The sequence below is a fragment of the Aspergillus ambiguus genome (genome assembly GCF_047715705.1).
Source record: "Aspergillus ambiguus strain CBS 117.58 unplaced genomic scaffold BDV59scaffold_13, whole genome shotgun sequence".
Classification (NCBI taxonomy): Eukaryota; Fungi; Ascomycota; class Eurotiomycetes; order Eurotiales; family Aspergillaceae; genus Aspergillus; species Aspergillus ambiguus.
Window position 1 is genome coordinate 99004 of NW_027395526.1, and position 22845 is coordinate 121848.

At 50.2% G+C, this 22845-nt stretch overlaps 8 protein-coding genes across 8 annotated transcripts; 5 read left to right on the forward strand and 3 right to left on the reverse strand.

The window, feature by feature from the left end:
- Positions 1–504: 504 nt before the first annotated feature.
- On the forward strand, positions 505–2512 carry BDV59DRAFT_201467 (fungal trichothecene efflux pump; the record flags this gene model as incomplete). The annotated part of the gene is made up of 6 exons (XM_073693804.1): positions 505–696; positions 752–897; positions 960–1101; positions 1157–1312; positions 1372–2111; positions 2170–2512. The coding sequence occupies 6 exons, from the start codon at positions 505–507 to the stop codon at positions 2510–2512; spliced, it is 1719 nt and encodes a 572-aa protein (XP_073548452.1).
- A 1516-nt stretch (positions 2513–4028) lies between these two features.
- On the reverse strand, positions 4029–5340 carry BDV59DRAFT_201468 (aldo/keto reductase; the record flags this gene model as incomplete). Its single annotated transcript, XM_073693805.1, has 5 exons — positions 4029–4367; positions 4425–4759; positions 4811–5006; positions 5056–5100; positions 5179–5340. The coding sequence occupies 5 exons, from the start codon at positions 5338–5340 to the stop codon at positions 4029–4031; spliced, it is 1077 nt and encodes a 358-aa protein (XP_073548453.1).
- Positions 5341–6759: 1419 nt separating this feature from the next.
- Positions 6760–8593, reverse strand: BDV59DRAFT_176962 (Zn(II)2Cys6 transcription factor). Its single transcript, XM_073689540.1, has 3 exons — positions 8396–8593; positions 7891–8335; positions 6760–7816 (listed from the first exon to the last, which is right to left on the reverse strand). The coding sequence occupies exons 1-3, from the start codon at positions 8542–8544 to the stop codon at positions 7217–7219; spliced, it is 1194 nt and encodes a 397-aa protein (XP_073548454.1). The 5' UTR covers positions 8545–8593; the 3' UTR covers positions 6760–7216.
- A 953-nt stretch (positions 8594–9546) lies between these two features.
- On the forward strand, positions 9547–10350 carry BDV59DRAFT_207509 (MBL fold metallo-hydrolase; the record flags this gene model as incomplete). Its single annotated transcript, XM_073695011.1, has 1 exon — positions 9547–10350. The coding sequence occupies one exon, from the start codon at positions 9547–9549 to the stop codon at positions 10348–10350; it is 804 nt and encodes a 267-aa protein (XP_073548455.1).
- A 2089-nt stretch (positions 10351–12439) lies between these two features.
- Positions 12440–13863, reverse strand: BDV59DRAFT_176963 (uncharacterized protein). The gene is made up of 3 exons (XM_073689541.1): positions 13846–13863; positions 13110–13797; positions 12440–13053 (listed from the first exon to the last, which is right to left on the reverse strand). The coding sequence occupies exons 2-3, from the start codon at positions 13261–13263 to the stop codon at positions 12599–12601; spliced, it is 609 nt and encodes a 202-aa protein (XP_073548456.1). The 5' UTR covers positions 13264–13797; positions 13846–13863; the 3' UTR covers positions 12440–12598.
- A 136-nt stretch (positions 13864–13999) lies between these two features.
- On the forward strand, positions 14000–15243 carry BDV59DRAFT_201470 (NAD(P)-dependent alcohol dehydrogenase; the record flags this gene model as incomplete). The annotated part of the gene is made up of 2 exons (XM_073693806.1): positions 14000–14166; positions 14238–15243. The coding sequence occupies 2 exons, from the start codon at positions 14000–14002 to the stop codon at positions 15241–15243; spliced, it is 1173 nt and encodes a 390-aa protein (XP_073548457.1).
- A 1304-nt stretch (positions 15244–16547) lies between these two features.
- On the forward strand, positions 16548–19662 carry agdC (putative alpha-glucosidase). The gene is made up of 7 exons (XM_073696004.1): positions 16548–16845; positions 16903–17510; positions 17561–17804; positions 17860–17931; positions 17986–18459; positions 18512–18620; positions 18669–19662. Exons 1-7 carry the CDS (start codon positions 16635–16637, stop codon positions 19618–19620), a joined length of 2670 nt encoding a protein of 889 aa, XP_073548458.1. The 5' UTR covers positions 16548–16634; the 3' UTR covers positions 19621–19662.
- A 334-nt stretch (positions 19663–19996) lies between these two features.
- BDV59DRAFT_201472 (uncharacterized protein) lies at positions 19997–20453 on the forward strand (the record flags this gene model as incomplete). The annotated part of the gene is made up of 3 exons (XM_073693807.1): positions 19997–20174; positions 20235–20308; positions 20367–20453. The coding sequence occupies 3 exons, from the start codon at positions 19997–19999 to the stop codon at positions 20451–20453; spliced, it is 339 nt and encodes a 112-aa protein (XP_073548459.1).
- Positions 20454–22845: the final 2392 nt, after the last annotated feature.

Consider the following 22845-nt stretch of genomic DNA (forward strand, 5'->3'; position numbering starts at 1 on the left):
TGATCGACTATCGAACCTGGCATCCGTTTCTCGGATAACCTTTTCCTCCTTCCAACAGCTCATCAGACGCAAACGCACCTTTTCTTCCAAATCTACGAATTTAAAACTCCTCTCACGCAGATTTGGGGATCTCATTATCATTAATTAAAAGTGAGTCTATCCTGAAGATGCTTACCGTTTTTCCTGCCCGACATACTATAATGTGAGGATGATGGCTTTCGCTTTTGGGGGTACTTCACCCCAAGCATCCATAGTTGGGGAGTTTGTTTTCCGCAAGGCCCAACTATACACCTTTTGATCTGGAGCAAAAGGTGGGGAACTCAATGGTTCGTGAGCTTGAGCGGAACTCTAATTTTGAGGAGGCAATTTGTCTGCAGGGGCCCTCAGCTCTGCTGGAGCGAACAGATAGCATTAAATAGGAGTCACCCCCGAGTAATTGCAAATTTTGTTCCCATAAAGAACACTGGAAACCAACTGTCTCATTTTAACAGCATTAGCTTAGCTATGTCCAAGCCAGATATACCAGCAGTTGTGCCGTCAGGCGTTGAAAAGGCTTCACCCCAGTCGGATGATATCAAAAAGCTTGAATCTGACCCACCTTCTGGAGATAATGTTGCCGCCGCAAAAGCGACACCGTATATCCCTGAGACTGATGAGGAGTACTATGTGACCTTCAAGACGTGGATAGTAGTCTGGGTAAGCATGATACAATATCTGATCATTCTTCAGCCAATGTCTAATGAGACGCAAGATCTTGGCCTGGTCATATGGCATTTCCTTCTGGATTGTTCCGTGTTATAGTGGTTCAATGACTGTCATAGCCACGGAGCTCGGTGATGTGAGCAAGAACGCCTGGTATGTGCCGGTTTACACAATGTGCGTAACTATGGCTTTCATGTATGTGCCTCCTGCGTTCTTCGCCCCTCTCGAGAATGTCCTATCTAAAACTGAACATCAAGGGTCTGCGGCGCCAACTCTGATCTCTTTGGCCGTCGATGGTTCATTATCGGCGGCAACGTACTGATGTTTATTGGTTATATTACTGCTGGTACAGCCAAGAACAACACCTCACTTATTGTTGGCTCTGCTTTCATCGGTTTTGTACGTTCGGACACTTTTAAATACCTGGGCTATCGATGCTAACAACTCACCACAGGGAGCTGGAAATGCCCAGCTGGCTGCTTTCGCCCTCCCCGAGTTGCTCCCCAATAAATGGCGGCATTGGGCAATCGTGCTGGCAGATATCGGCGTTTTGTTCGCTGTGGTCGTTGGGCCTGTGGCAGGCCGCTTCGCAGTCCAGCATAAAGACGCAGTATGTTTTGAGGAAACAACCCCCAACCTTATCGCGGAAATTAATGATAGACGAATTAGTGGCGTTGGCTTTTCTATGGCCCAGCAATTGCTGTCGTCTTATCTGCCATCGGCCTGGCGTTCTATTACTACCCGCCTAAGCATCCGCGTGGCCTACCTACCAGACAAGCGTTCCGTGAGCTTGACTATGTCGGTTCTATCCTCTTCATCATGAGCACGACCCTAGTTCTCGTGGGGATAGTATATACTACCACCCTACCATCATCAAGCCCGTACGTTATCGGCACTCTATGCTCTGGCTTTGGATGTCTCGTTCTATTTGGTTTATGGGAGACTTTCGTTCCTCTAAAGCAACCCTTAACACCTACGCGAATTTTCATGCGGGATAACGGTCGTGAGCTAACGGCCCCTTTCATCGTTGGCTTCGTGGTTACTATGTTCTATTACTGTCTGAATATTGTGTACCCAACTATGATAACAGTCTTCTTTCTCGAAGATCCAAATGACTACCGCCGGGCCTCTGTTCTTACTTTACCGCAGAATTTGGGGCTTGTCTTTGGTGCATTATTGCTAACCTTCTGCGGCTCCATGATTGGTCATTGGCGTTGGACGCTGACAGGGTCTGTGACGATGATGGTCGTATTTGGTGCACTTCTGGCTCTCGCTCCAGATCGATTCAATCTCGTTGCTGCGTTTGTCTTCCTCTCCGAAGTTGGTTTTGGCTGGGCCCAATATCTCAGCATTGCGTACATCCAATTTGGAACGGACCAAGTCGAATTAGGTATTTCTGGGGGTCTTGCGTAAGTCGACTCCAGTTTCCTTTATTCTTGAAAATGCTAGTCGGTTAACTTGGTACAGAGGTGTTTCTCGGTTTGCCGGCGGCTCCATAGCCACGTCAATTTATACAACAATTCTCACCAACGTCCAGGGCCACGCAGCAGCAAGACTTGTTCCCCCTGCCGCCATCAATGCTGGCCTTCCCGAGTCCTCTATCAAGACGCTCATGGAGGCCCTCCCCGTCGGAGCGGCAGCTATAGAGAAGGTCCCCGGGATCACTAAGGAGATAGCGGCAGCTGCCGCTGCCGCTTTTCAGCAAAGCTATGTTATTGGCCTACGTACAACCTGCCTTGCCTCGCTCTCTTTTGGGATTGTTGGGATTATTGGTAAGCTTATTGAGGACAATGTCATCATCTGGTACTGACTTTCTTTTAGCGTGCCTTTTCTGCCAGGATATAGGCCGCAAAATGAATGACAAGATAGAGATTTTCCTAGAGAATGACGAAAACGCTAACAAAAACAGGTTCCACTAGGATTTAAATACAGTCACCTCTGGTGACAAACGAGGGTAGATATATGCCGAAGAAGATGGTAGAAGGTGGACCGAGCTTGCGCGAGAAAACCCTGGGCTTGCTCTGCATCATTGATACTTTTGAGTCTTATTTGTACGGAGTAGTTCACTGGTTTTTTTTATTGTGCTCAGAGAGCCTAGCTCTCTTTATGGGGCACCTGGAGGTATTCGTGCTTATATTATCTATTGAGTAAGATGGATGAAATGTGCTTAGCATAGAAGACAATCAATATTCAAAACTCAGGCTTTGCATCTGCATCGTAATACAGGGTCCCCCTCTATCTCATGGGAAACTGGAATCAAGCCTTATCGATCCCTCAGGCCCTTAAAGCCACATGAGTCCCAAGTTCAAGATGAGATATACTAGCAGTGACTTGACTTATTAGCTCGATGATTATTATGGGAGCGTACATTATGGAGGATAGTCTAAACTGAAAGCTGGGAGGATTTAGCTCACTTAGTAGCAGTTCTGGGGCAAAGGTTGTCTGTGATAGTTCGCCGCCCCATTCTCTTCGACCAAACATTCAAGTCAAAGTTACCATCACTTAAATCTTTTAGATTTCCAGCAAATTTGAATGTATGTCCAAGATCCTCTTCTGGTTCTTCGCCATCTGCATATTTGATGGCACAAGGTTCGGTGCGGTAGTTGTCCGTCTCATACATAGCGAGCCTCTTGCCGTTGTCTGCCGTGTGTACATGGTAAACAACACCATGAACTATTGATCCGGGGGCATCATGTAAAGCCGGATATTGGCCCCATAGCTTACATTCGTAGCCTAGATGTAAGCGCGCCGAAATTCAGGTTCTTCGTCCAATCCAAGGACTTCAGCAAGTATTGAAGGATCGGCGAGTGTGCCATAGAAAAAGTATGGGCCAGTGGGTGCGGCTAATAGATCAATGACTGGTGAGGGTTTTGGCGCTTGGTAAAAGTAATCCAGTGGGGCACTTCTCAATTTCAAAACAAACGGAGATGTCTTCGCCTTTAGGTTCTCGGGCGGAGGCGGGGGAGGACCACTGCCCTTTGCTTGAGGCGAAGACATGGTGAGAATGGTAATCAAGATGGTAATGTGGCCAACAGAAGACAGATGTCCAAGGTCATATGGTTATTGGAAGGGTTGGCATTAGGAAGATCAAAAGGTGGTACGTAGGAGAGTATCATTTAGCGTGATTGTTTGGTTTCAAAGGATCTTGATTTTCTAAATTAATAACCATTTGAGACAAGCCACCATTTGTGGTTTCGTTTGTACGGGATATTTTGAACCGTTCTATGAACTTAACAGTCCGTCGCCTTGTACTTAATTCTTAATTAACCAATCTGCTTCATCCATGTTGCTAATAAAATTCCGCTATTAGAAACAACTTGGCGGATTTAACTATGACCAGAGACCACCCTAGGAATATATGGGGCTTGGAGGTATAATTCCTCCACTTCAGTTAGTCCCTTATCAGAGCCCTCGTCATCTTGCACAATCTCATCAATGCGTTGGATAGAGCTAAAACCGATGATAGGACTCGACACACGTTTTCGGACCCAAGCGAATGCCACCTGGCTCATAGTCCAGCCTTTCTTCAACGAAAGATCTTCTACTCGCCTAATGATATTTGCCTCCGCAGTTGATAATTCATCCGGGTTAATCGCTTCTGAACGAGTGGTTGTGTTTACTCTTGACAAGGGACGTGCAAGTTTGCCCCCATCGAGTGCACCCCACTGGTATCCTATTAGCATAACACAACCAATACAGGCGTTTAATTGTATAGAACTCACAGGAATGAGGCCAACTCCCGTCTCATTACAGAATCTGTTCATCTCACGTTCCTCCTCCCGATAAAGGAGGCTGTATTGGTTTTGCATAGATATAAATTTTGTCCAGCCATTCATTTCGGCACAGTGCTGCATCATTGCAAATTGATAGGTCCGCATTGAACTGGCCCCAATGTAGCGAACTTTGCCCCATCGGACAAGATCATGAAGTGCCTCCATTGTCTCTTCGATTGGGGTGAGCGGATCAAACCGATGAATCTGGAAGAGATCAATGTATGAGGTATTTAGTCGTTTCAGGGATGCATCGACAGCGTTAAAGATAGCCTGCCGTGAAAGCCCTAGGTCGGTTAGTTGTTCCCTTTAAATGGCCCGGTCTACTGTATACATACCAAATTGGTTGACATATTCCTTGTCGGCCTGCATCTCCTCTGAATAAGGAACGACATAGACATTCTCATGCTCACTGACTGGGGCCCAGCATTTCGTGAGAATGACTAGCTTATGTCTGGGAATTTCATACTGTCGAATAGCTTTCCCGATTATCTCTTCTGACACGCCATTGGAGTAATTGTTCGATGTGTCCCACTATCGATTATTAGCCGTGCTTTAAACTCTTAGTAATAAACCGTCTTACAGTATTCAAACCTCTATCATATGCAGCTTTCAAGAGAGGAAGCGCCTAGGCAGCACAGTGTCAGTTCTCGGCTGCCTCAAAGCGACAGACATGCCTCATGTAAATGAACATGTAGTTACATACCTTTTTCTCATCAAGTATCCATGAGCCAAACTCAGTTGACCCTATGCTCATGCCACCTAATATCGGTACAGAAACACGGAGGCCGCTTTTTCCAAGTTGCTTGTATCTGACTTTAGTGGTCTCACGGGACGCCTTCAACATTGGGGGGAGCTCTGTAGACATGATCGTGGTTTTCTCGCAACAAATTCTCCGGCAACTCCAAGTTTCGAATAAATCTAAGACAAAATCTGGGTTGTTCTCTGTCCAGTCTTTTGCCCTTTTTATAGCTGTCCCGGAGCATGAATGCTCTCGAAACGTACGGGCCGCAAGAATCTTACACATGATATTCGGACATATGCTATCTCCCGCGAGAGTCCAGAACAAGCGTCTTGATTTCTAAGCGGTCTTCAAATCTCATTGGATCCAGATATTACATCGCACTCTATACCTAGGTCCAACAGAGCTGGACTTCATTGCGAGAATACGAGCTGAAGCCTTGGCCATAGTTCGAGATCAACACACGATTGACTCACTGATGGAATATCGGCCCGTTAAGTCCGCGAGGATTGGTTTTCTCTTCTACAGGGACATACAGGCTTTCCGGAAAACGGCTTCACCACCTATACTCTTTTCGTTGTTTCCCAAACCCTAATGCCAGGTTACGCTAATCCCCTTTGGGAGTTATCCCGAACTACTCTGAGTCACGGAGGAGTAACGTACTGGAAGACGCGCGCTGTCGCACGTTGTGGCCCCGAAACGAAACAAGTGCGAAAGTAAAGTGCAGTTCAGTGGTAACAAGAAAGAATAGCGCGGGTACACACACCTGTTCTCTTGGATTGGCCAATTATGTGCATACCAAGCCCCATGGCAAAATGTGGCTTGGGGCATTATGGTTGGATAGGCGTGGATGCAAAAATATATTATCCATAAAGTCGAAATGAATCAAGCAGAAGGGACATGTATTAGAAAGAGACAGACAGATATTTTGGATTCGAAACTGAACAATAAGTATATGCCAAACAGTTTTGGATATCATTGGTCGTTTGGCTGCAGGCATAATACAACTAAACACAAGTTAAACCAGTCTTATTGAATGGGACGTATGAGGTAGTCATAAAGGTGAATAACGTTATAGGTCAGGTCAGTCGAGGGGACTGTTGCAGGTCAACTCAGTGCCTACAGACGAAAGTATCGAAGCTGAAGAGAAAAGAGAAAAAAGGAGGTCGACAAGAAGGAGGGAGCCCAAATACGCAGCAACCAGGCAAAAATCTGAACAGATACCACAGGCAGCAACGCCGCAGAATGAAGTCAATCGCGTCGGAAGTCGACTTTGTTTTCCGTTTTGCTTTTCTTCACAACTTTCGTCCATGTTTGGGAGAGAAAGGTGTGCATAGAAGGTAGGATGCCGCAAAAGTGCGACGGTTGCGCCTGATTTATCAACTGTTCGTGGACAAGTCATAACTATGATGCGCATATTTCTTCACGAACGACATCTGCTCTCACTGCGCGAAGTAGGTTTGATGACGTATAGTATCTTGACAAGTTAGGAGGCAGAGGACGTTGAGCGGAATCTGGAAATAGACCTAACACGCCGATTACGAGGGACTTTCTTTATTTTAAATTACTCCTGAGGACCCTCGATTGTATAACGGTGTGGCGGAAGTTCGTCATTCAATCTACTTTCTTCACCCTCACAGAGCTGAAGAAACTTATTACCCGGGAAAAAAAGGGTGCTGCAGGATTGTTTTGGACATAGTAATCCGTTGAAGGGCTAAATCCATATCTTGAGGGTGGTGCATGATCACAGTATCCTGGAGTGAGTGCGTATTGCCAATCCTAGTCTGCGACTGTCGGGAGCTAGAGTATGATAATGGTTGGAGTCATTGAACCTGGTCAGCACTCTCATAGTGAAGTGAACGTTAGCAGACTGGGCTCTTGATTTTAACAGGCGTTGGGAACAGTAAGAAGTCTAGCGTTTTATAAAGTCAACAACAAACGCGTCAAGGGACATCCCACACCACCAGAATCGATATTATAACAGGGGTCAGTGACTAGGCAATTATATCCAATCAAAGTTAACATGAGTATCGTACAGTTGCGCTGACGTCCGTGAGATCCAATTATCCGAATCTCGGCTGTCCCTGCTTGTCTGCTGTAACGCAGGAATTCTAACTGATTCTGGGCCAGTACCAGGCGGAGTATTCCAAATCTCGTCGCTGTCCGGCATGCAGAAGTCCAGGTCTGCTAGAGTCAAAAGCTTGTTCCTCAACCCAGTGCCAGTACCACTATCTCCTTTAACTGCCTTGGTCGGCTGACAATGTTGAGAGCAAAGGCGGCATAATTTATATAACGCTAGTCCGAAACGCTTCAACTCCTCCACACTCACCCATACGAGTGCGATGGGAGCAGAGAAGGTGTGCTGTGTGAGCATATTCGGATAGTGGAACAGGCCAAGTCGTCGACAGCTTTCCACCAGTGCGGTGAGTAGTTCATATTTTGGAACTGGAAGTTGGAAACGGAAATTCAAATCAAGGGTATTCTCTTTTTGGGCGACCAGAAGAGCGAATATAAGTTGCAGAAGAATGCTCTGATAGGTTGCAATTGGCCAAGGTATGTAACTGTTCTGGCGTGCCGTCAATTCCGATACATACCATTGAGACTTGGTGTCACGGACAAGATCAGCTGTAATTCTTTCTTTCTTGTCCTTTTTGGAAATGAGGGGATGGTCCGTACCCGCTGAGCTTGAATCGCAGCAAGCAATTTCCGGTGAAAAGTTATCGCTCTATCCTGGGACGCTTGGTCACCTTTAATCCACAGTCCAATCATGATCATTGACTGGAGGAGTATGCATGGTTCCTTTGGGGGCTTAAAGGTGGCCCGATGCAAGATTGGCCAAATCTGGTGGAACTTGTCAAAGTAAATATCTAAATACTCCTGACCGACCCACTGGGATGTCTCGGGTACCGCGTTGGGAGAAGCAATTTGCTCGTTAGAAGCGGCCGCATCCTGCGGAGCAATACGTGAACATGTAACCCTTCGTCGCTGACATCGACTGCAGGGGTATTCGCCGTCACAGCGTTCCTTTCGCGCATGGCAGCCTCTACAAGCCCTTTGTGCGCGGGATGGCGGTGGCTTTTCCTGTGGATGGTAAGTTCGGATATGACGACGTAAGAGGTCGCTTGTTGCTAGTTAGTCTTCACAAAAACCGGCAGAGAGTGGTGGTTAATGTACAGCATACCTTCTAGCTAGGGTGCTATCGCAGTAAGGGCAAGAGCAGCGCTGCGGTTGATCATGACGCGCCATGTGTCGGGTCAAGTGTTCCTTGCGTTGGTAGACTGCGTTACAGCCGACATGTTTGCATTGGAAGCAAGCTGAATGTGGCGGCATAGTATCCCTTTCATTCTGCGATATGAAAAGTGGGAGATTGCTGAGAGGGAGGCCGGTGGCTAGTGGGATGATTGCGGTTACGGACGACCTTATTAAGCTCCGGCATCCCGCCCGGACCCTCCCGCTTGGGAAAGTAAGCAGGAGTATATGATTTTACTTGTCTTGATTTTTATTTTGGACACTGATCATATCTAACTCACATCTGTTTGATAGAGTCTGTCTTAGACCTTGATCAATAAAGCATAGCGGCAATGGGTTCCTTCCCACCACCTCGACTTATCATGCATGTCCGCCAAAGAGCCAGAGTTCACTCGAAGATATACGGCCCCCAACATAATAGATCATTAGAATATTAAAAATATTTTGTGCACTTATAGAGATCGCCAGATTTTAATACGTAGTGTAACTTGGCTCTGAACCAGGTAAAGGCTCCCTTTGAGTCTGTGGGGAATCGATGGTTTACGTCCGTTCTGGGTCCTAGAATAGCTCTAGTAGTATGTGACGAGAATTTGAGGCAGAGGCACAACGTTTATAGAGGGTAGCAATTCCTGGGTGCAGTGTCGCAGCCAGACTTGGGTCAACGTCGGGCTAGGTTTTTGAAACCAGCGTTGATGTCATGCCTTTGTCATTCCACGATGGCTCATGGAGGGATGCCGGAATCCTAGGCTCACCGGGCCATCCCTCGTGGAAGACGTACGGAGTAATGGTCAATCGAACAAATTGCCGTCTAGCTAACCAAGTCGTTTTAGTAATCAATCTAGGTTTTCGACAATGTCAGGAGGGATGCCTGGGCGAGGGATACCGACGACCGGCATACCGGCGGAGGATTTCAAATCAATTTGTAAAGTTGTCACTGATCGCGTTGTACGTTACGATATAAATACCTTTTAGAGCCCAGATGATCTAAATATGCAAGATTCTTGATTCAAATTGAGCCAGCGTCTCTCCCGAGATTCTCTTTCATCAAAGCACCTTATACACCTGGTCAGCTACTTCGCCGCCATGGCTCTCACACTTAGAATCACCCACATCGGCACGGCGACCGCCATCCTTGAGATTAACGGCGTCAACATGCTCACCGACCCTTTCTTCTCCCCCGCTGGTACATCATTCCCAATTACCGACAAATTTTCCCTTGATGTCGATGACGACCCCGCTCTCCGGCTAGACCAGCTTCCCATCATCGATGCCGTCCTCCTCAGTCATGAAGACCACGTCGACAATCTGGATGACCTGGGCCGCCGACTACTCGATGGACGCCGGGTCTTCACCACTGTTGACGGAGCAAGAAATCTCTCACCCCGTCCAGCCGTGCACGGATTTCAGCCCTGGGAGAAACTCGATGTTGTGATTGCCGGCAAGAAATTCAGTATCATCGGCACGCCCACAAAGCACATTATTGGGCAGGAGTGCACGGGCTTTATCATCACTAGCGAAGAGTTCGGGTATGGGCGCAATGGTCTGCCAAATGCGCTCTACTTCTCTGGTGACACCGTGTACGTGGAGGAGCTGAAGCAGATGGCGGATCGCTATCATATCTGTGCTGCGATTTTCAACCTGGGTAATGCGCATGCGCATACAGACACGACGGATCTTAGCAGTCCACGCTATCAGATCACGATGGATGGGAAACAGGCCGCAAAGCTTTTCCGGGAGATTAAGGCCGACTATTTGGTTCCGATGCATTATGAATCGTGGCATCACTTTACGCAGTTTGGGAAGGAGCTGCGAAGGGTTTTCCAGGAGGAGGGGCTAAATGATCGCGTGTGCTGGCTTAGCCCTGGGCAGGCTGTGAAAGTTCTTTAATAATAACGATTGGTATCCTCTCGGTACAACGAATATCTGAATAGAGGCTCAATATATTTGGTTGGTTGGTTGATTTCATTTACTTTGACCCCTCGCAATAAAAAGCGATATGCAGAGGCTACCACGATTATATATCTCCATATACATACGTGTAGATTGTTCCGCCTCCTGGAAACCAACTTAGAGCCTCGTCAAGGCCTGTCGTGGCCTAAATGCTGTTCCCAGCGTCAGGCTGACTTCGTGGTGCGCGACTCCAAGTTGCAGAAAATATGGTGATCGTTTAAAGTATAGAGCTCAGCTGTCCTTGTTATTATTAGTTATATAAATGCGTTTTGTGAGGTAACTTGCCTGTGGGATCCAAAACGACTTTTATAGCTGTGCCTGTTGCGCCGTTGACAAAACTGGCCGGCATGTTTATATTTGTCAATAGTGTAACTGGCATGGAGTAGTATAGAAGAAGACCTGGGAACGGAACTGTCGTAGCGTGGTTAGGAAGGTGAAGAAGGTCGTCTGCACGGAGTTTCATGTTTCCTGAACCGGACAATCTCGTTTGGATATGAAGGGTGAGGGAAATGTGTATAGTCTAGTGTCTGATTAAGGTGAAATCGCCGAGTCTTGATTTCTAAGCTGTCTTCAAATCTTATTGGATCCAGATATTACATCGCACTCTATACCTAGATCCAACAGAGCTGGGCTTCATCGCGAGAATACGAGCTGAAACCTTGGCCATAGTTCGAGATCAACACACGATTGACTCACTAATAGAATGTCGGCCCGTTAAGTCCGTGAGGGTTTGTTTTCTCTTCTACGGGACATATGGTGCAAATAAAAGGAAACAAATGCTATAAAGCCTTTGGAGAATTCTAATTCAGATATCTCATACTAAAGCCTGTGGAGTTGGGCTATGGTCGATCTAGTACTGGGTCGCCATCCTCTAGTGCCGGGCCTTTGAAAGTCCACCCTTCTCCCCAACAGCATAAACACTCCATGTCCAGTGAAAAGCTGAGGATGGTTATATCCTATCGAATCCGAAACAGATATTGCGCCTACGCCCTAGAAATGTGTCTACGAGTCGTCGACCGCTCGCAATGATCCAAAGACACATCGACCGCAATGGTGCACTGGCCATCAATGGCCTCAAAACACCTGCCTCACTTTCTCTTCTCTTCCCTGGGTTTCTCCCCACCTATCCTCCCACAAATCCCGCTCGACGTACCGCCACCCCATAGGCGCACCACCCATCCTCCACCGGCTCTTCATCTCTGGTAGCGTCACCGGGTGGATCAGCTCGTAAAGTTCCAGTATAGGGTATCCATACTTAGAAACCTTCAAGCCGGCATTGAAATCCGCATTGCCTATGCCGAAGGGATCAGTCGGCACGGAGCCAGGGGTATGACGGACCGACGCTGGAATGACTGCGATATGCCTAGGAGTATATCAGGACATAAACCAGGGGAGGGCCAGCATACGAGAGCAAGAGCGGGTAGCGGTATGAACAAGGAAGTAGATAGGCAAAAATGAAGTTAAGGGACACACGTAATAGCCGCCCGGCCCTTGCCTCCATCGCCAGTCTCATAGAACCACAAGCGTGTAAAAAGGAGAGGGTTTTCCGCCTCATACGAAGCATGCTACAGTGGAAACCCGGCATACAAAATCTGCTCAGACACCAGAGCAGGAACGGGGATTGAAAACAGAGCTTTATAAATCGTGTGTCCATTGTGCATATTTATCCATACGGGCGACTGAGGGGGTTGACCACACGCTGCTTCATAAACATTCTTATCTTGAGTCGGCATGGCGAAGCTTGCATCGAGCTATTGGCATTAAAGGCGACTATCGACTAAGGCCAAGGGGCTAGGTATACTCCTAATTAAGACAAGGGATACAGTGCAAGGCGCCAAACATCTAGATACTCTAACAAGCATGGGGGCCCTAGCATCAACACATCAGAAACAGAGATGATAGAACCAAGCTTAGATAACTGAATAGTACTGGATACAGAGAAGACAGTACTATAGACAGAAATTCGCCCTCAGCAGCTACTGAGTTTGGAGTCTAGTGCAGGTGGGTAAAGATATTGAACACCGGTGTTGTCAATCATATTCTCTCAATTGTTCAATATCTGGTAGCCTTTATAGACATTCCAACCAAAGAGAAATGTTGTTGGTTTCGAATTACGGAATATCAGCTCTTGAATGGAACGGCTGCGTACAAGAGCACGACGAGATAAGCTACTTTTAAGAACCATTTAACTTTGGCATATTGAATGTTGACCACAAGGTAGGCCCACCAATCGAGATGACGAAATATCCTGGTCAATCGGATACAGTCGAAGCTGCTTGTCCTGCCTATCTACCTGATAATGTATTCCATTCTTTTCGGTATCCAAGAATATCTTTCTGCCACACAAGTCTGTTGACGAGTTCTCGAAGCTGACTGTTAATTCTGTAATATTCTGATTTAAGGCCTCCCATAGGAGTCCGGATCTTGACGGACGATAAGCCAGCTGCTGGACCACACAGAGGATGAGATAAGGCGGGTTCAAAGCTGCAGGAATAACCAGGAAAGTCGGCGGCAAGAATAATGGTGGAATTGAGGATTCTCCACCAAGGACAGGCGGCGAGTCCGCCGGAAAATTGCCATTCTGGGCGAAAGACCGACTGTGGAAGATCGGGTAGACCATGTGGGTTCGGGAATAAAAATCTGACGAAAAGAATCAAATTAGAACAGGAAGGATAAAAAGACTACTGGAGCAGCACAAACTGGCTGGTAATTAACCGAGAAGGGCTTGTGTCGATATACGCCGCATGGAGTCTGAGTATAGGAGGCATTGCAGATGCGAGCACACTTCGCATCGGAATTTTCGTTAACATATCCAGAAGCCGTTGTAACAACTACGGCGAAGACATCCATCTTTTGTCGGCCTCTTTGCCGGCGGAATATTTCCAGTTGCCCGCAGGATTCTCCGCGATCCTACCATACGCTCCGCAATCTCGTCGTAGTGCATCTCAATCGGTCCACTATTGAACGGCCGTCCATCCATTCTTTGTTTAACCCGAACCAGTAAAAGGGCCTCCTGTCCGATACAGTTGTGAAACCACCCTCCATGCAGGTATCTAGGGTGGTAGGCTACGATATTGTGATTCTTCCGGAGTTTGATGCAACCCTTCTGGCCGACAGCACTGGCCTGGATTAATTCTCCAGCAACGAGACACCGCCTGCAGCAGCAGATCTGGAATTTCGGGAAGCGTTCGGATCCGCTAGAGAACCAATCAAGAACCCAATGCCCCGCGGGGCAATCATTCATGGCCGGATAAATGGACTATCGGGGAGACGCCACGACGCCTCCACTATGCTGTCCCGCAGGAGCATCCAGCATGGATCAATGACGATAATAATAATTATGCTCGTTCGGCAGGATGTTTCCTGGAGAGCTTTGGATCTGCCCTTTTTTTTCGTTATTTCTCATTGGATTGTTAACCACATTAATCTTACCGAGAATGGAGTCGTGGAGCGGCGACTTCAAGTGCAACTATAAAGCTGATTAAACCCCAACATCTTCCTCTATTTTTTCCACTCATCCTACTCTCCCCCCCCTCTTTTGTAATACCTCACCTCTCATCCTGATCGCCTCTTATATCCGATCACCATGTCTACCACCGTCGCCTTCGAGAAGCCCAACATTGGTGTCTACACCAACACCAAGCATGACCTCTGGGTGGCCGAGTCCAAGCCTTCCGTCGACGAGATCAAGAGCGGCCAGGGATTGAAGGCTGGCGAAGTGACCGTTGAAGTGCGCAGCACTGGAATCTGCGGGTATGTCATCTTGCTGCTGATTTATGTTGGTGCTGTGAGAGGTTGGACTAACCACTGGTGGCACCCGACAGATCCGATGTTCACTTCTGGCATGATGGCTGCATTGGCCCCATGATTGTCACCGGTGACCATATCCTGGGCCATGAATCTGCCGGTCAAGTCATTGCCGTTGCCTCCGACGTTACCCACCTGAAGCCTGGCGACCGTGTCGCGATCGAGCCCAACATTATTTGCAATGCCTGTGAGCCCTGCCTGACGGGACGGTACAACGGCTGCGAGAGAGTCGCTTTCCTTTCCACTCCCCCCGTGGACGGCTTGTTGCGCCGCTACGTCAACCACCCCGCCATTTGGTGCCACAAGATCGGAGACATGAGCTATGAAGACGGGGCCTTGCTCGAGCCTCTCAGTGTGTCGCTGGCGGCCATTGAGCGCAGCGGTCTCCGCCTCGGTGACCCAACCCTCGTCACTGGCGCTGGTCCCATCGGTCTGATCACTCTGCTCAGTGCCCGCGCTGCGGGTGCCACCCCCATCGTCATCACCGATATTGACGAGGGACGGCTGGCCTTCGCGAAGTCACTGGTCCCTGATGTGCGCACCTACAAGGTCCAGACCAACCTTTCCGCCGAGCAGAATGCCGAGGGCATCGTCAACGTATTCAACGACGGCCAGGGTGCCGGTCCGGATGCGCTCCGTCCGAAGCTGGCGCTCGAGTGCACTGGTGTCGAGAGCAGCGTGGCCTCCGCCATCTGGAGTGTCAAGTTCGGTGGCAAGGTGTTCGTTATCGGTGTCGGCAAGAACGAGATGAACATTCCATTCATGCGCCTCAGCACGCAGGAAATCGACCTCCAATACCAGTACCGTTACTGCAACACCTGGCCCCGGGCCATTCGTCTCGTGAAGAACGGCGTGATCAACCTGCAGAGACTGGTGACCCACCGCTACCTCCTGGAAGATGCACTCAAGGCCTTTGAGACTGCTTCCAACCCTCGGACGGGTGCCATTAAGGTGCAGATCATGAGCTCCGAAGAGGATGTGAAGGCTGCTTCTGCCGGACAGAAGATTAAGTCGGTCATTTGAGGATGTTCTTTGAGCATTGCAAGGTGGCTACTTGCCTTTTGATACCTCTTTGATGATTTTGTTTTCCTTTGTATGTCGGAAAGGTTTTGTCCGGTGTTGGTTGACCCATGATGTTGCCATGTAATGCTTATGATGATTTTGCTAGAGACGCATGACCGTTGAAACTATAGATGTTCCGGTAGACTTCAATTTCAATGGAATATGGATGCACAATTAACCTGTGGTAGAATATCCGTACCGTTTATCCCAGATATGAATATTGATGGATAGAGATCCGTGGTAGCTTGGTCGTATGGGTAGGGATCATAGCGAACATCTTATGCGATCAGCTGTTTTCCCAACCGCTGAGTAGATAGTAGCCATCTGTGCGCTGTATACCCTTAAGCGGCTTGAACGCAGGCCTCAGCGCGCAATCGAGCCCCGTACTATAGCTAGCGACCACGTTGAAGATCCTTCAGCTCGGATGATCAACGGTAAGACAGGGGGCTGTATGGTTGACAGGATGCTAAGGCAGTGATATGCATGATGAGTAGGGGTGCAGGATAAGCTCAATTTGAACATCAGGTCCGTCCTGTTGGGAATAATTAGCACTCTACAGTCATAAATGAATGGAACACTTATATGTGATTTGCAAATCAGATAGATCTTATTGACATCTCATACCACCATACTTTTCGGCCTGGATCCGGTGAAGACTAACCCGAGATGAGTCTGGTACCTGAGGTATCTCCGGGGTATCCAACTCAACATCCGACTCGGCATCCCACGCAGACTTCTCTCCCCGCGCCGAGACTGTCTCCGTCAAACATGGCCCCCGAGAGCCTGTTCATTAACCGGTCCGGAGGCTTAGAAATGCGGCGTCCATCATCTAGTGCATATCCCAACGCTCTATGAGGACAAGATCTGCGTCGGAAGCTTGGGAAGGTGAAGTGATTGGAAGATTGCCCGATAATTGACCGAAATGATGCCCCCGCCAGACCTGAATCTCCCCACCTCCAGCTCTGACCCCGACGCCAATCCGTAATCTGAGCTCATAATTATGTATTAGTGTTGTACCCATGCTGTAACCGCATAGCTCCTTGCATTAGATGGAGCTCTGTGAAGGGTCCATTTGCCTGGGCCCAATTCATTCTCCAAACAATACGAATGCCTAGACCCAATTTCCGACGTTATGCCTCAAGTATGCTGCCAATGCATCCCATACTGCGGAGCTCGGTCATACCATAGAGCGCCACAATGGGCTCGCTTCGGTAAACTGGAAATGCCCCGGAATAGCTTTATCCCCCAGTTGTTATCACCCCGCATATAAATACATGTTGACCCTCCGCCTTCAGAGGCCCAGAAGGTGTCCATTCTGAACGCAATTCAAAGCTCGATACATACCTTCCAGTATGTTGGGCTCTCTCCTGTTGCTCGCTCCCCTTGCGGGGGCTGCTGTTATTGGATCCCGTTCCAGCAGCGAGCAGTGTCCAGGATACAAGATGTCCAACGTGCACGAAAGGGGCAATTCAGTGACGGCGGACTTAACGCTCGCTGGGAAGCCTTGTAACACCTATGGTACGGACCTCAAAGACTTGAAGCTCCTCGTGGAATATCAGACTGGTATGTTTTCCCACGAACGATGCAAACAGAATCCAGGACTCATAAATCAATATGCAGATGAGCGGCTTCACGTCATGATCTACGATGCCAACGAGCAAGTCTATCAGGTCCCAGAATCCGTTCTTCCTCGCGTGGAAGGTCATGGAGGCTCTCGCAGGCATTCTGCCCTCAAATTCAACTATGAGGAGGAGCCTTTCTCGTTCACGGTGACGAGAGATGATGAAGTGTTGTTTGACACTTCCGCATCGAACCTTATTTTTCAGTCGCAGTACTTGAATCTTCGTACGTGGCTCCCTGAGGAGCCTTATCTGTACGGCCTGGGAGAGCATACCGACTCGTTCCGTCTGCCCACGACCAACTATACTCGCACCATCTGGAACCGCGATTCCTACGGCGTGCCCCAAAACTCCAATCTATACGGTGCGCATCCCGTTTACTACGATCACCGTGGCGAATCCGGCACTCATGGTGTGTTCTTGTTGAACTCCAATGGCATGGACATTCGCATCGACAAGACCGAGGATGGACAGCAATATCTCGAGTACAATACCTTGGGAGGCGTGTTCGACTTCTATTTCTTTACCGGTTCTACTCCAAAGGATACTAGCATTGAATATTCGAAGATCGTCGGTCTCCCTGCTATGCAGAGCTATTGGAGTTTCGGGGTATGTCGCTCTTTTGTGATTCCTAGTACAACGTCCGTCTGACCTCGCAGTTCCATCAATGTCGATACGGATATCGCGATGTCTACCAGGTCGCCGAAGTAGTGTATAACTACAGCCAGGCTGGCATCCCTCTCGAGACCATGTGGACCGATATCGACTACATGCAAGGCCGACGGGTTTTCACTCTCGACCCGGAGAGATTCCCACTCGACAAGATGCGTGAGCTGGTTGGATACCTGCATGAGCATGACCAAAAATACATTGTCATGGTCGATCCGGCAGTGAGCGTGAGCGGTATGTAGAGGATATTTCCCAAGAATATCACAGCTACGTACTGACCGAATACCAGATAACGGCGCGTACAACCGTGGCGCGGAGCAGGGTATTTTCCTTCAACAACAAAATGGCAGCATCTACGAAGGTAGCATACTTCCTATCATTCCACAATAAATCCTCTTTGCTAACAGACCAGCAGGTGCCGTGTGGCCTGGTGTGACCGCCTATCCCGACTGGTTCCACCCTGACATTCAGGACTACTGGAATAACGAATTCAGCGCCTTCTTCAGCCGCGATAGTGGCGTTGATATCGATGGTCTTTGGATCGACATGAATGAGGCAGCCAACTTTTGCCCCTGGCCCTGTGCTAACCCTGAGCAATATGCGATCGAGAACGATCTACCACCGGCTCCTCCGGCTGTGCGGCCAAGTAACCCACGCCCATTGCCCGGATTCCCTGAGAGCTTTCAACCGTCCACATCTAAACGTTCTGTGAAGAGGGCCGGAGGTCCTAAGGGCGCAAAGGTTGGGCTTCCTGGTCGTAACCTAGTTGATCCTCCCTACAAGATCCAGAACGCTGCAGGATCTTTGAGCAATAAGACCATCAACACCGACCTGATTCACGCCGGCGAAGGATATGCTGAGTATGACACTCACAACCTGTATGGAACAAGTAAGTCGATGCGCAATCTTGAGCTGATTGGTCACAGCCTAACCTTCTCTAGTGATGAGCTCCGCTTCACGGGGTGCTATGTTGAACCGCCGTCCCGAAGTGAGACCTTTGGTCATCACGCGCAGCACCTTCGCCGGAGCTGGCGCCCACGTTGGACACTGGTAAGCGTTTCTCTAGCTCCAAGGCATAACCATTTCTAACAGATGCAGGCTTGGTGACAACCTCAGTCAGTGGGACCAATACCGTATCTCCATTTCTCAGATTCTCGCCTTTGCGTCCATGTTCCAGATCCCTATGGTCGGCGCTGATGTCTGCGGTTTTGGCGGCAACACAACCGAAGAGCTCTGCTCCCGATGGGCTGCCCTAGGAGCATTCTATACCTTCTTCCGCAACCACAACGAGATCGGCAACCAGGGTCAGGAATTCTATCAGTGGCCCACTGTCGCTGAGTCCGCTAGCAAGGCTATCGAGATCCGCTATAAGCTCCTCGACTACATCTACACCGCGTTCCACAAGCAAACACAGACTGGCGAGCCCTTCCTTCAGCCACTGTTCTACCTGTACCCGGAGGACGAGAACACCTTCGCCAACGAAGGCCAATTCTTCTACGGCGATGCGTTGCTCGTCAGCCCTGTTCTCTCAGAAGGCAGCACCTCCGTTGATGCATACTTCCCCGACGACATCTTCTACGACTGGTACACCGGAACTCCTGTGCGTGGCCACGGCGCTGTGCAGACCCTGGAAGACATCGACATGACCCATATCCCTCTGCATATCCGCGGGGGAAATATTGTTCCAGTGCGGTCATCCAGCGCCATGACCACGGCTGACCTTCGCGAGCAGAACTTTGAGTTGATCATCGCTCCTGGCCTGGATGGAACCGCCTCCGGCAGTCTGTACTTGGATGATGGAGATTCCTTGGAACAGGAATCCACGACGGAGATCCAGTTCCAGTATCGTCGCGGCAAGCTCTATGTGAAGGGCTCGTTTGCTCGCCAAGTTGCCAATGTCAAGGTCCAGGGTGTTACCCTGCTGGGACAGAAGTCGGAGCCGCGTGCATCTGGGTCGCGTTACGCCGTGGATTACGACAGCAGCAAGCAGAAGGCAACCGTGAAGACTGAATTTGAACTCACGCGTCCGACGGAGATTGCGCTACAGTAGACCATGTCTAGGAGACATTGAGTATATAGTTTTCAGTACAGCAATTAGCATTAACATGAATGTTGTACATTTCCCATTCTTAAAACATCGCATGAGAAAGAGGGAGTTAGAATAAAGGCTCAATGACTCCTTGGCTTGCATGATGATGCGTAAAAGCAAGGGGCATTCATCCAAGGCTCCGAATCTCTAACTTTGTGCCTGCATAACCGGCCCATGCATTATCCCTAGGAACCATACATTCCTTTCCAACCCCTAGGGAATCCCAGGCAGGGAGGGGGTTAACACCATGTCTTCCCATCGTCTTTCAGCATCACTTCAATTGAACACGTTGTGCGAGTGATTCTTAAGCTCCCAGAACAGTAACGCACAAAGCAACATGCAGCTTCGAGCTATCGTTCTCCTCCTGGCTTCAACGGCTTCCCTCGCTGTCGCAGAGAACCAGTACTACTGTGACCTGGGCCGCGGAGATGCCCACCTGTTGCAGAAGCCCTTCTGCTGCGAAGGTGGATACACAAAGGAGCCTCACTCCGATGTGGAATGGATTGGACACGGATGTAAGTCTTTCGAAATGGGCGTTTTGGGATGTAAATGAAAGCTGAGTTGGGGGTGTGCAGGCAAAGAAAACCCGGAATTCAACAAAGAGAGAAAGTGTCCTAATGGGAGCTTGGTAACATGCTGCCGCAAGAGAGTAAGCATTATTCGATGTGGCGGTGGACTGTTCCCGGTGGTGTACTGATGTATCTCAGGTGAATACGTATGTCTGTAGCACCCATGCTAAGACCAACGAAGATGACCTTTCGCCCATACGCTCCGATGGCAGCAATGGCCAGTAAAGTATGTATGAAGAAGACGTTACGGGTGGCACAGATGGCAAGAAGGTCGGGCTGAAACTCATATGGAAATTATGGTCTGTAGGATATTCATAGAAATTCACGTGGCGTTCAATGACAAATCGTTGTTCCGTCTCTATGTCCTGATCTACATGCTATCAACTATACAAAACTAACAAACGCTGGCTCGTATGCACCTCATTCCAGGGGCTCCTGGGGAATTGGTTCATCGGGCACCTCCACGATCTCCTCCAGAATTGGTTCGTCAGGAGATGATGCATCTGGTGAGGACTCCTCCGATGATGACGACGACGACTCCGGCACAACCAGACTCATCGAGTTCAGAAGAAGCTCCTCGCACTCGACATGGCCACCTTCAGCGGCCAAGTCGTGGGCAGTGCGTCCCTTGTTGTCCTTTGCATCAGCGCGAGCACCATGGCCCAGCAGGAAGTGCACGTCGTGCGTCAGCCCAGCCCTGGCTGCGAAATGCAAGGCCGTCTGCCCGTACATGTCCTTCGCAAACACATCAGCGCCCTTGTTGACCAACGGTCTCATGACGTGGTTCCTAGCGGTGATGGCCCTGTGCAGGGCCGTCTTCCCAAAATCATCGGGGAGATTGACGTCCGCGCCCTTCTGGATCAAATAGTCCACCAGCTTCCGACGGCCCTCCTCCGTCGCCTTGTGCAGCGCCGTCTCCCCAGAGTTGTTCGCCACATCGACATCCATATCGGTCTGCAGCAACAGCGCCACGATCCTCCGGTAGCCGGCGGAGACCGCAAAATGCAACGGCGTATCGCCCAGCTCATCCTGGTCTTCCGGGTCCGCCCCGGCCGCAAGCAACATCTCGACGACCTTCTCGTGCTCATTCCGCACGGCGTAATGCAGCGGCGTCATGCCGTCGTGGGCGGCCACATCGCACTGCGCGCCCGCCTGCAGCAGGAACCCCGTCAGCGCGATATCGCCGTCGCGCGCCGCGACATGCAAGCCCGTCTGGCCGCCCGGGTCGCGCACGTTCACATTCGCGCCCTTCTGCAGCAACACCTGGAGCATGCGGTAGCCGCGCTTCGACCGATCGCACACGACCAGCGCAAACACCAGCGGCCAGCCGTACTCGCCTGACGGCGAATTGACGTCCGCGCCCTTTCGCAGCAGATACTTGACCACCTCGACATGGCCCATCCGGCCGGCCTGGTACAGCGGCGTGCCACGGGGGCCGCGCTTCGCGGTGGCGTCGTCGCCCTCCACGCGGGGCTGCGCGTCGACACATGCGCCGTGCCGCAGCAGCAGCTTCACGACGGGGAGGTGGCCGTTGCGCGCCGCCCACCACAGCGGCGTCAGCCCCGCATCGTCGGGATCGTCGACGCCGACGCGTCCCGAGCGGAGCAGGACGAGGACGAGTTCCTCGTGGCCGCGCTCGGCGGCGCGCAGCAGCGGCGTGCGTCCGCGGGCGTCCTTGACGGCCGGATCGGCGTTGACGCGCAGCAACAGCACCGCGGATGCGAGGCTGTTTGTCTCCAATGCCCAGTATAGCGGGGTGTAACCTTCGGCGTCGGGCAGGTTGGGGTCCACGTCGGGGTGGGCAAGCAGCTGGCCGACGCTGGTGTCGTGGCCGTTGCGCGCGGCCCAGCAGAGCGGCGATTGGCCGAGTTTGGCGTCGCGGGCGTTGACGTCGACAAGGCCGCTGGCCAGCAGGAGGGCGATGACATTGTCCCGGCCGGCTTCGGCGGCCCAGGAGAGTGCGCTGCGGCCGTCCTCGTCGCGGCAATCGATGTTCACATTGGGGGTATTGAGGATTTGGCTGACGATGGAGTCATAGCCCTTGTTGGCTGCTAGGAAGAGCGCAAGCTCGAGCTTGCTCTTTGGCTGCGGCGGCGGCGGCGGTGTGTCGTTTTCCATGTCTGGTTGTCTGTTGGGTCCTCGTTCAGCTCGCACTACGGGATCCTTAATGACGATCGGGTCGGTCCATGTGGGGAATAAATCCTCGTGAATTCTGTTTCCGGTATGGTTGATCGGGATGAGGACTAGTTCTGGGCTGCTGAGGAGCAGCAGGAGCAGCAGCAGCAGCAGCTGAAGAGCAGAAGGTTTCGTCAGGTAGGGATTGAGTTAGGGGACTAAAGCAGCCCAATGCCCTGGGTCTATGGCCATCATCCCCTTTATTCGGCCCTTTGTTGCCCGTGATATCATGCAGGATGTCGGCCAGATTAGGGATGGCTGTTGCTTTTGCCCACCCCCGTCGGCCACGTGTGTCGCTGTCACTGGCCGTGAGTATGGGGTGATTTGTTTCCTGACTTGTTCCGTCGTGAGTCGTTCGGGTGCCGAACAGGAGCAGGCATGAGGAGGTCTGGGGATGAGTTGGATGGGCTGCTGATTTGGCTGTGAGTTGTGATGGGAAATG